Consider the following 13,017-nt stretch of genomic DNA (forward strand, 5'->3'; position numbering starts at 1 on the left):
AATATGTTACTTTCAAATTCTATATTTATTACGTTTTGCAGGCTTGTTCGCACAACAAGGCTAAGTTATTATATAAACATTTCTGAATCTAAATAGTGGACTTTGGTAGAATTAAAAAATAAGTGTAGTGCAGGTCTATGAGGATTTTTAGGTCCTCAGTAGTCCTGATTTTGAACTGTTGTAGTCCTGATTTAATTCCGGATCAGTTCTGGGTCTGGTTGAATTGGGGTTTAGTCCTCGTGTCTTGATACAGCCCCGACTTTGTTCTGCCTCGCTGCTTAATTAAAAAGCTAGATTAAGGTGTCCTGCATATGTGATATATATTTTTTTCCTATATGAAGTCATTCTTTTTTGAACAAAACTCAAAACACAGCCTATTAATCTTTCAGTAATTTCTACCCTCACTTAATTTCCTTACGCTGCTCATCTCTCACACAGTGGCTCAGCTATGCTCCAATCCCTCCATATTGTGGCCAAGCGTGCGTCTGTCCTCTTGGTTTCACTCTCGGTCTCGGTCTTGGTCTCGTCTCGACTTGGTCTTGTCTTGGTCTCGGTTTAGGTGGTCTTGACTACAAGTCTAGCCAACAGTGCTAATCGCTGCACTACCATGCTGCCCAGAAATCAGATAAGCAATGGAAATTATTCTAACGCCTATATTTTGCTAAATGAATGATAGCCTGATTCTTATTTAGCACTTTTCTACTCTCTAACACTCAAATCACTTTATACAACATGCCTGACTCATTCACACTCTGAAAGATGCATCAGAAAGCAACTTGGGATTAGTATCTTGCCCACAGATATTTGGCACGGAGACTGCAGCAGTGGTGCAGACTGAACCACCAACCTTCTAATGAGTAGATGACCTGCTCCACCTCCTGAGCTACAGCCACCCTGTCTTTGTGCGCACAGACATGATCCAGCTTCACACTTGGCAGATTAGTGTCTGTGTGGCTGCAGGAATATGAAAGATAACAACGCATTATTACACATGATTCTGAATAAAACAAATGGTACTAAGTGTTGTAGCTGAACAGAGAACCATATATGATTTTGCTGAAATTATTTTTGAAATGATATGATTTTTCTGATCTGAATATAATAAATAAAAATATATAATCTATATAATAATTCTAATAAAAGGCCTTTCACTTAGATTTCATATGGAGTGGCTTGTTTTTGCAAAGATGACCTTGGAAGTTGTGTGTGCATGTGTTTATGTGAAAAGGATGGGAGGGGCAAGTGAGCGAGTGACACCAAGGAGCCACTTATCTAAAAGAACGTCTGACTTTTAAAATGTGTGATTTAATGAAAGTAATTATATTGTGTTGTGTGATTAGTAAGCACAGAGTTTTGAAGAGAAAAGGTGAGAGAAAGTATTTGAATGTGTTTAAAACAAAAAGGGATTTTGAAGAAATACATTTTCATATTAGAATGAGCTAACGATAGATCTAGTTAAAGTAAAATAGCATAAACTAAATTAAAGTATTTTCATATGTGACTGAATGTTCATACATAATGGAATTTTCTCTGTTCAGAGTATTAGAAATAAGGTATATAATGTAATGAAGTGATTTTAAAGTTTAAACTTTTTTTTAAACCATGTATGTGGAGCAGTCAGGTAGAATGAGAGAGGAAGATAAGGACATCAGCTGATTGGATGTCACAGTGGGTGAGGCCAGATGTCATTTCAGAAGATATCCAGAAAGACAGGGGGGGCAGGTATGAAAGTTGAAAAGACACAGAGGTTCTTTCCTTTCAGGTGCCAGAGGGATCAACTGCTGCCCAAACTGTAAACCTGCAAATTGGTTTTGGCTTTTCTCTGCTCATTTTTGACAAGTTAGATTATGGGATAAAGAGGACTTTCCAGTCAACACTGAACACGGGAATAAATGCAGGAATATTAATGGTAGCTCCTCTATTGATCATGGCAATTGTTATTTCTGGGATGATTTTAGTGGCCTGGAAAGGAGGCTCCAAGGAATTATAAATTTATTAATATAGCTAGGATAACCTGTAAGAGCTATTTGCACCAATAAAGAAGAATCCTCAGACTTTTTAACCTTCTGTGAAACAGTAAAGTATATGTCCACCATTTAGACTTTGTTAAAGCGATTTAACAGGAGCAAAGCAAAAACAAAATGAAATAATAAAAACATCATTAAACAATTATTAAATACTTTAACTATGTTTATCTAACAACCTGCTCCGAGCTAATGCTGATTTTGTTCACCCAACAGGAAAGCAGATGGGCATTTAGTGGAAGTATGATGCAAATCAAAATACTTTTGAATGAACCATCAAACAGCAAAAATGAGCAGATGAAAATCCAGAAATTCAAAAATCAATTCACAGGTTCAGAGTTTGGACTCTATCTGCTGGAATCGTCTGAACTGCTCACAGAAGACGAAAGGGAAGAACCCAAAATCTCTTTTACATCTGCTCACCCTTTCTCCCTCATTTCCCTACTGGATGTCACATTTTGCATTTTGGACAGTCTAACTGTTGACGTTTAAATACCTTATCTATCTCTCTATCTGACTTACATGATTTAAAACAAAGCTTTTATTTATTTTTATTTTATTGATATTCAGCATGCCAGCTTTTACACTTTAAAATCACCTCATTACATTTTCTTTGTTATTCTTAACATAAAGAAATCATTTAAATTTAAACATTTAACTACAAATGGATATAATTCACTTCCTGCACACACACACACCAAGATCAGACTCTGTGCAGGCTCTCAGTGAAGCCTGTTATTAGAATCACTGTTACTGTATTTTCTGATTCATTATACTGGTTAACTTAAACATATTTATTTTATTTTATTGATATTCAGCATGCCAGTATTAAGCAACTAAGAATAATTAACCCTTAAAGTAAAGTAAAGTAAAATTGTATTTGTATACCACCTTTCAAGACAAAAATCCCAAATCCCAAAAAAGATCGGTTTTTAGCTGTTTTTTAAATGAAACCACTGAGTCCACAGATCTCGGGCTCAAAGGAAGGGAGTTCCAGAGTCTGGGGGCCACAGTTACAAACACTATCGCTTTTAGCCTCGTATGTTGGACGACCAGCAAGTCCTCATCACCTGACCTCAGGGACCTGCTGGGGATGTACTGATTTAAAAGATCTCTGATATAGGTTGGTGCTGAATGTCAAAGTCAAAATCTTGAAGTGGATTCTTAATTTTATGGGGAGCCAGTGCAACTGGATCAGCAGAGGTGTAACGTGGGAGTATTTAGAAGACTTGGTCAGAAGCTTTGTGGCAGCGTTCTGAACAACTTGGAGACGATCCACGGAGGCTTTACATAAACAAGTAAACAAAGAATTACAATAATCCAAACGAGATGAGACAAATGCATGGATGACCATTTCTAGTTCTGAGCGTGATATAATGGGACTCACCTTAGCAATATTTTTTAAATGATAAAAACAGGAGCGAACCAATAAATTAGCATGAGTGTCCAAAGTCAGAGCTGAGTCAAAAGTTACACCAAGGTTCCTGATAGAAGGTTTGGCAAATATAGCGAAGTTTTCCCTCACCATAGGTACCAGTTTTTTGGGAGCACAAACAAGGACTTCAGTTTTCCCCTTATTTAGCTGAAGAAAGTTATCAGCCATCCATCCCCTAATGGAATCTAAGCACCTTTGTAAAATCGGTAGTTTGGAAAACATCTTGAGGCTTAAAGAAGATATACAACTGAATATCATCTGCATAGCAGTGATAAGAAATATCTTTAAAAGTGCTCAATAAGTGCTGAAGAGGGAGTATGTACAGCAAAAACAATAAAGGCCCCAAAACAGAGCCCTGTGGCACACCATATTCAAGAGAAGCAGAAGAGGACCTGTATTTAGAATTAGCCACAGATCATTTTTCTGTGGCTGATCCTTATGTATTTGCATTTAATATGTTATATTATATTAGTTTTAAGTGCAACTGTGTTAACCATCAGTACAACCACATATAAATCATGGTTTTGTGTTTTACACTTAAAAAACCTAATGCTATGGTTCTTCAGGATTATTTCTATGATGAGTTGGCAACACAGTTCTTATCTTCCTTCATTCCTTCAGACACACACAAGGTTGAGGCTGGCTCATGTGCACACACATAACTCTGACATTAAAACAATCATTTTCACTACTTAAACTATATTTTTCCTTTATATACTGATCAAACCTGTATTTTGAATTAATCCATTATTAACAATAAAAATGCTTTATAATTAGGAAATAGAGAAAATCCCTCTTTTAGGACTCTGGCTGGGAATTAAAACCTTTTACTTTCTCTTAGCTGTGATGTAGAGGGACCAGGTGTCACAACAAGCTCTTCAGCAAAGGCCAGACCTCTCTCAGGTATTTCACCATGCTCTCTCCTGGCTTTTTCAGTCAAACCAGGCTCTTTAAGGTCAAGGTCAAATTTGTTTAACTTTAACTTTTTGAATTCTGGGAAATCTTGGGTCTCACTTTGAGTTACCAGACCACTTTTTTGCCACTGGTCCTAAAGACTGCAAAGCCGATTGAAATATCCCTGATGTAGCAAATCCACTTAGAAAAGAAAAGTGTACTTTATTGATCCCCGTGGGGAAATTCCTCTCTGCATTTAACCCATTTACTCAGTGAAGCAGTGGGCAGCCATTGGGCGCCCAGGGAGCAGTACCTTGCTCAGGGGTACCTCAGGGTAGCCGTTTAGTGGATTCGAACCACCGACCTTCTGATCATGGGGCCCGACTCTACCTACTGAGCTATCCCTGGTCCTATCCCTTAGCCAAGAAAACAGACAGGATATCTGTAAAAGAGACGATAGACTTTATATGAGACTTTAAAATGGTGGACAACATGAAACACTGAACAACAGAAGAGCACAAATTATAATGGCTTCCCTCATTTTTTTTCTTACTGCAAAGGATCCTGGAAAATGCTGTCTTCTAATGACAATTGACAGGATTGTTTTCACTCAGCATCCTGAGCTAACTGTATATTCTCTTGGTATCATGATGATTTAGTTACTGTTTAAAAATAGTTTAGTCTGGTATCATTTTCTGATATATTTGAGTTTTGTGGTTTGCATTCATTATGATTTATTCCTTGAGCTTATGTGCTTGTCTCACCTGTTGCCTGCCTGTGAAATCAAATGACTTCGTCTTTTATCGGCCACTCTAGTGGCAGAAACTGTTTACGTTTACCTCCCCGTGTGTCTTTGGTCTTCATGTTTATGTTTCCTGTTTTATTTTGATAGTCTTGTGTTTTATGTCCAATTTGTTGAGTTTTGCTTCCCCTGTGGTGTCATGTTCATTTGTGTCAGCTGTGTTTCCCATGTGTCTCCTCTCTGTGTATCCAGTGTGTGAGTTTCCTGTTATTCGTTGTCAGGTTATGTTCACACCATGTTTCCAAGGTTACCGTATCCTCGCCAGGTTTCATCTTCATGTTCAGGCCTTCAAGATACACCACAGCACTTCAGAGTGATATGTTGCCTCGGTCCCACAGACTCCCTCTTCTCAGAGGTCCACGTGTCAACTTCAAACAGTTATTCCACTTGAGTCTATGTCTCCTGTGAGTAGCACTGCCACCCTTTCAAACCCTAGTCTGCCAGCATAAAGACTCTAAATTCTTTCTGTGTCAGTAGCATTGGTTAAGACTGTGAACTCTTTTATCGGAGGCAAATTCAAGATGGGTTAGCAGTGGAGTTTCAGAGCTGCCTAATGAACTTTCTAGTTTAGTTACTATTAAACCATGTAGTGAACCTGAGGCAACAAGCAATAAGTCAGTGTGTCATTTTTCTACAGCTGTGTTGGACTTTGTAAAGACTTATTCAGCACCTCAGCATGTTCCTGTCCCAAGGGCGACTGCGGTCCAGCCTTTTTCTACACCTGTTCTAGTTCCCTGGGTAAAGGTGGCTAGGGCCCGGTCATTCCCTGTTCCTGCTACAAGGGTAGCAGTGAACTATGTTTTGGATGCTTATGCTCTTGTTTTTGGACTTTAGGCTCCTATTCATTTTGTTTTCTTGTTGATCCGTCTTATACCACCCAATTCCCTGGTGGGAATGTAAGTGGCTGCCTCATTTTCCTCATTGTGCACAAAAGTGAGAGGTCTAGAGTTCAGGGTAGCTTTGACTTCTGTTAGTACAGTGCACATTTCTTCAAAGCTGAGTGAAGCTCTTCCTAGTACGTTCTTGAGACAGGTTTTGACCAACTGGACAAGATGATCCCAATATTCACCCCACCAGGCTGTTTGCTCTGCAATGAACTTCCAGGTGATGCCCCTTTTTGAGAAAAACTTCAATAACTGCAGGACTTTATTGGTCTTTTATAGCCCTTTTAAGTCTTGGTCTGCTCTCTTAAATTTTGTCGAAATAGATAACGCCTCTCAGAGCAACAAATCTCTTCAATGCTACCAAAAATGTCTCAGTTGACTGATTCCAGACCAGCTCTAAATGGAGTGCTTGGATTGCAGGATGGGTAAATAGGGCAATGTTAGATTTTTTCACAGAACCATATGCTTTTACATAAAGCGGCCCCATCCAATATCTAATATCTCTCTCTTATTTGTACGAGAGAGTCGCTCACTCCTGAGTGCATCGTGACAGTCCTGTACAAGCATTTGTGAGAATCTGTGTTTGTTTGGCAGAATCCAAGGATATTGCCTTCTGAATGTAAATTCTGACTGTTCCAACCTCCCTCCAACACTAAGCAGCTCATGTGGAGGAATGTGGATGAACATGTGGAGTGGTCTGAAGACCATCGCAGACTACAAGGGAAACAGCGGCAGAGTGAGGAAGGTAACTGCTTCTCTACCCTAATAAGCTTAACACCTTCTATGCACGCTTTGATAAACATCTATCTCAAGAGCTTTTGCTGGAAGAGGACAGCTGCTGCTCTCTTCAGATTTCTCAGGCAGTCGTGTGTAAATACATCAGGAAAATAAACACTCGGAAAGCTCCTGGACCAGGCTGCTGTCCCAAAATGTTTTAAGAGGATCACCATCACCCCTGTCCCAAAGAAAATCGAACAGTAGCACTCACCTCCATTGCTATGAAGTGCTCTGAGCACTCCAGTTTGCCTACAGGCCTAACAGATCTACAGACGCAATAGCAAGTGGACTTCACATTGCCCTCTCCCACCTGGACCAGAAAAACACATATGTGCATATGCTGTTCATTAACTCTAGCTCCGCCTTCAACACCATCATATCATCCAGACTCGTCCTGTCTGGATGATATGACCAGTGACCCGAACATCAGCTCCTCCCTGTGCAGCTGGATCCTGGACTTCCTGACAGACATCCACACTCTCACTCAGCACAGGTGCCCCCAAGGGATGAGTGCTCACCCCCCCTGCTGTACACCCTGTTCACCCACGACTGTACAGAAACACACAGCTCCAACACCATCATATATTGCAGATGACACCACCATCATCGGCTGCATTTCTGATGGAGATGAGATGGCATACAGGGCAGAAGTGAGAGCCCTGACATCATGGTGCCACGACAACAACCTGCTGTTCAACGTCAGCAAAACCAAGGAGCTCATCGTGGATTACAGGAGACTGCAGAGAGGAGGCCACACTCCCATCCACATCGAAGGAGCAGAGGTGGAGAGAGTCATCTGCTTCAGATTCCTGGGCATCAACATCAGCGAGGATCTGAGCTGGTCACACCATGTTGGTGTGATCACAAAAGCAGCAAGACAGCGGCTCTTCTTCCTGCGGCGCCTGAGAAGATTCGGCATGAACCCCAGAATACTAACAAACTCATACCGATGCACCATTGAGAGTCTTCTGACTGGCTGCATCACCACCTGGTATGGAAGCTGTAACGCTCAGGACCAAAGCTCTGCAGAGGGTGGTGAGATCAGACAGCGCATCACCAGGACTGAACTGCCAGCCATGCAAGGTTTCCATAGACAGCGCTGCACGAGGAAGATGTAGTGGATCCTCTGTGATCCCAGCCACAGACTTTTCACACTCCTGCTGTCCATCCAGGCAGTTTAGGAGCATCCAGACCCACAATACCAGACACAGGGATAGTTTCTACCCACAAGCCATCTGGCTTTGGAACTGCTGACATTCTGCACACATCATTACACACTCACTATAGCTACTAGACTCTACACAGTGTCACTTTAACCACTTTAAATCCTCACTGCACAAGATTTTTGCAAAAAATGTAAATACCAAACAACTATCTTAAATTCTCTTATTATTTAATGCTTAAGTATTTTATTGTTGTTATTATTATTATTATTATTGTTGTTGTTGTTGTTGTTGTTGTTGTTGTTGTTGTTGAGGAGCACGAGCCAAAGAATTTTACGCTGTTTATCTTTATATGACAGTAAAACTTGAAACTATTGTAGAACGACTGCTCTAATTCATAGGTTATGGATTTCATGGCACTTTATGTATCTTCTACCTATATATCTCTAGTTTCTGTGAACCAAGGGCTGTCTTTTACTTACCTAGCACTGTGAGACTGATGGTACTCCAGTGGTACCGTGGCCCAGTCTTGACTTTGCAGCTGTACTCTCCTGAGTCTGTGAGTGACAAGTCACTGATGAGCAGAGATGCGTCGCCTTTTAAGTACTCTCCAGCAAAAGCTACACGACCGCGTTGTCCTTCGTTGGGGTCAAAAACTCTTCCAGAAAAGTAGGTAATCACCTGGTAGGAGGATGTGAAACAGGTGGGTAGTAATGGTAGTGGTTTTGTAACATGTCATGCAAGATAATGCATATATAGAGGAACAACAATGTCCAGTTTATCTACAACCATGAGCAAATATATCAGAGAGAGAGTCGAACTATATGTGCTTAAGAATTTTAATATATATGTTTTTAATTATTTGAAAAAATAATTATTTAAAAATGGAAGGATGCTGATAAAACACTGCTTTGTTGAGCCTTTGCATACTACCAATGTCAAGAACCCAATGTTGCCATTTCTTTGCTTGTTCGTTTGATTGCCTGGAGTAGGGTTACACAAAAACTACCATACTGAATTTCATGAAATGTAGTGGACAGGTAGACCATGTGGAGAGGAAGAAATCCTTTTAAATGTTGGTGAGGAAGGTTCTGGAAAAATATCAGGTTTTAATGTATTTGATTGCAGAATTTGCATCATAGAATAGCGAGCTGTTGGCTATGAACAGATCTTTGAAATGCTCTTTATTTTCTGTCTGTGCATTTAACAAGGCAATGCAAAATACATTAATTGCAACAGCTATGGATAAATGCTGTTTTCCATTTGCAAAAGGTATGCACTCTTTTGTAGTTTTTTTATGTACTACAAAATCGCTAAAATAGTTTTATATAGAAAAACGACTATAACTACAACTTAACTCATACAACCTTTGTGTGAAACTTTTCATGATGCCTAGAAAACCTGTGCAACTGAAAAAATTCAAAGTAACTTAAATATTAAAATATCAATTAAAAAATATTAATAAAAATAATATTTTACTAAAATAATAGTTTAAAAATGACTATGAGACTATGGAAGAGAACAGGTAACAGTAGGTTTGTTGTTGTCTATCCAAAATGGGCAGTGAACCTCATGCATTGAGAGACACATACCACTCTCTGCCTGTTGGTCGGCTTGAGGAGCAGCCACTCAATGTCCAGAGTGGGATGATCACCAACCCAGAAGTGATGGTGGCAGGGCAGCGTGGCATTGTCTCCAACAACCCTCTTCATCACTGTCTGGGCACATGTCATTAGCACACCCAGCAGAACTGTAGAGATACAGGCTTCTTCAAGATCATTGTTCACTGCATCAGATATCAACATAAATATAATAAATAATAAACATTCATGAATCCTAGACAGAAATGTGATTTGAAGATATAGAAATTTAAAAGTGTAACAATTTAGCCAGCTTGCATATTTATGTTCTTAGTCCTTATTGTAAAATCTGAAAATGAACAAGAGTGTCTATTCAAAGAAAATAGATGCTTTAGCAGTGTAGTTTTTGACTTACATTAGATATTTTAAAACTCATGTCATTCAGAAACTGGTCAAGTTATAATGATTTGTTCAAAACTTATAATTGGATAGTCAAAGCCTTGGTTTTAATGTGAGATTTTAAGTGAGATCTGAATAACTATTCAGGCAGGTTCATTAACTCCACAAACATGGCCTCTATCAGCAGAGATGGGCAGTAACCAGAGGTGGAAAGAGTACTAAAATATTTTACTCAAGTAAAAGTACTATTACTTCGCTGAAATTTTACTCAAGTAGAAGTAAAATTACCTGTCTAAAAATGTACTCAAATAAAAGTAAAAAGTAGCTCATTTAAAATGTACTCAGAGTAAAAGTTACATAGTTACTTTTCTGTCAGCAGGAGGACAGCTGCTTCTGAGTAGCGCAAAAAAAAAAGACAGTGGGATATAAATCTCAAAGTAGTTCTTTTTTAGTGAAAAGAAAAACTTTACATATTAAAGAGCAGTGGCAGTTAAACTGCAAGTCTATACATGAAAATGGATAATGGTCACCAAACCAATCAACCAAACTGTCAGGTATCACAGTGTTTTCAATACAAAACCATATCATTCTTTCACATGAGAATGTGTTCTAAACTGTCAAATAAGAGAACAAGTACTGAACTGAACGGCAGCTGCTTTAAAAATGTTTTTTAATTTTTTAAACTTGGCCCTTTTATTTATTGGACAGTAACAGGCTAGTTAACGGGAGGTTGCAAGTGCTAATTAACAAGTAACAGAAGTCAGCTGTCTTTGACTAATCTAAGGTAAGTGAGCGCTCTGTTATTCTTTTGCCTGCAGTGTGAACATATGTGGGTTAAGTAAGAAAGTAGCCGCTTCTGTCTTTAATTAAACTATTTTTTTAAATAAATTATTATTATTAATAAACAGGAAAAACGTAGGTAAACACATTTTCTTTTGGCAATTTACCAACCCAGTAAAAAAAAAAAAAAGTAAGTTGCGTGGACAACAATGTGCCCGATTACAGCAAGTTTCTAGTACCAACCAACGTTATCTGTGTTCTTCACAGATGTCTTAACTTAATGTGATTAATTTGAACCCAGCCTTTTTGCTACCATAACGGTACGAGTTGTATTTAACTTACCTCTACATGCTTGCGCAGGTTTGATGTGGAATTTTTAAAAGCTGCTAACTCGGTCTCTCTGGGCAAACACAGCTTACACTGCATAATAAAGCTGTTGCCTTTCTTGCACTTAAAGCCGAAATGGTCCCTTAAATACGGCCAGGGGTTCACATCCGTTTCTTCGAGTTCAGGGTCAGCCGAATTCGACGGGGCTTCTTTTTTCACTGGATCCATAACACCGATGTCAGACTCCATCTTTAACGTGACCTTAGCGCCAATTTTTTCTACTACCCATCATTCCCTGCAGTATTTCCAAAGCGCAATGTTGTGGTTTTTTTTTTTAATTTACTCAGTAATGGGTGTGATTGAAAACGTAGCGAACTACAATACTTTAAAAAATATATACTTAAGTAAAAGTAAAATTACAGACTTGAAAAATGACTTTAAAAAGTACAAATACACAAAAAAAAAACTACTCAATTACAGTAACGCAAGTAAATGTAATTCGTTACTTTCCACCTCTGGCAGTAACGCGTGACAAGTAACGCGTAACTGTAATCCGATTACTTTTTTCGAGTAACGAGTAAAGTAAGGGATTACTATTGCAAAAAATGTATTTAGATTACTGTTACTTTCCTGTAAGCACGCTGCGTTACTGCGTTACTAAAACCATGATTTTTTTGCGAGAGTGTCTCATGACAGTGACGTAAGCGAGTGCGACATTCATGGCAACAGCTGTGTGCAGATCAAAAATGGATCATATATTTAGTGCGGGAGAGAGTATGACTGCGCAGCGTTTAAAGCGTGGAAGTACTGACCTTACTTTGAGTTTGATTCGATAAAAAGTGACAAAAACATTAGTGTCCGCTGCTCACTGCTTGGGATGAAAACTTCTTTTTACAGCAAAGAAACCCCTAAATGTCCAAGCAAGCACCAAATATGCTGCGGCTGGAATGTGAAATTCACAGTAGTGATGTTTCAGTCGCGAACGAAACAGCTCTCAGAGCCGACTCTTTGAAGTGAACGACGCGAGCCGTGGGTTATTTTTTCTTTCTCTCACCCTCTCTCTCGCACTTTTTTTCCGCTTCACTCCGGGGGGCGGTAGTTACACTCGCAGTAGCACAGGAACAGAGCGGGAGGGAAAGAGAGCCAGGGACAACAAGAGACAACATTAGAAAGGTATAGTAATCATCCACAACTATTTTTTGTTTTGCATATTTTCATTTATATTTTATTGTGTTGTGGTCTGTGGCGTGTCCAGCGGGGTGGCCTGGGGGGGCACATACCACCCCCCCCAACCAGACTGGCCACCCCAGGTGCCAATCCGAAGCTAAAACAATAAAATTCAATCAAATATCAAATGCTCGATTATGTTTTCACAGTGAAGCTCAGATATCCGAGTGTAAGTGAATGCAGCATCGGCTTCTGTACTATGAGCATCACATTAGCAAAGGAAGGAGAGCCAAGCGCGAAAGACGGCAGGGCAGAAAACAAATTTTCGGCGAAAGAAAATGAGGAGAGAATAAATGTCCTGGTAAGTAATATTAAGTTTGTTGAGTTTAGTAAACTTTGGTGAAATTAGAATACCAAGGAAAAAATAACACTTAATAATAATGGATTGGATTTATGTAGCGCTTTTAAAGGCACCCAAAGCGCTTTACAATGCCACTAATGCGATCTTATAAATCGTCATAAAAATAATTCAAGAATTCTATTTGATACCATCAACAGTATTGTTTCTCCTCCAACCCAGCATGCTCTGTTGCTTTCTGATGAAGATTGTAATACTTTCCTTAATTACTTTGTAAATAAGGTGATGGACTTGAAATCTAAAATTTTCTCAAGTGCCTCCCCTTATGAAGATACCCCTTGTTGTCCTGGATCATTTACCTCCTTTTCTCCAATCACACTAAATGACTTAATTATAGTTTTAGGTAAAATGAAATCCTTGTCATGCT

General features: G+C 39.2%; 1 protein-coding gene across 1 annotated transcript in view; it reads right to left on the bottom strand.

Moving 5' to 3' along the window:
• LOC146699588 (CXADR-like membrane protein) overlaps positions 1–10,331 on the bottom strand; it is a 32,294-nt gene extending 21,963 nt beyond the window's left edge. The window contains exons 1-2 of the mRNA XM_085469359.1: positions 9,572–10,331; positions 8,462–8,660 (exon numbers count right to left, since the gene is read on the bottom strand). Coding sequence (XP_085325485.1) covers positions 8,462–8,660; positions 9,572–9,784 — 412 coding nt within the window. The 5' untranslated portion in view covers positions 9,785–10,331. The remainder of the gene's footprint in view (positions 1–8,461; positions 8,661–9,571) is intronic.
• Between the last annotated feature and the right edge of the window lie 2,686 nt (positions 10,332–13,017).

Source organism: Copadichromis virginalis, linkage group LG10, assembly GCF_057382275.1.
Source record: "Copadichromis virginalis isolate Kocher_CV1m ecotype Utaka linkage group LG10, C_Virginalis_male_GT1.1, whole genome shotgun sequence".
Taxonomy (NCBI): Eukaryota; Metazoa; Chordata; class Actinopteri; order Cichliformes; family Cichlidae; genus Copadichromis; species Copadichromis virginalis.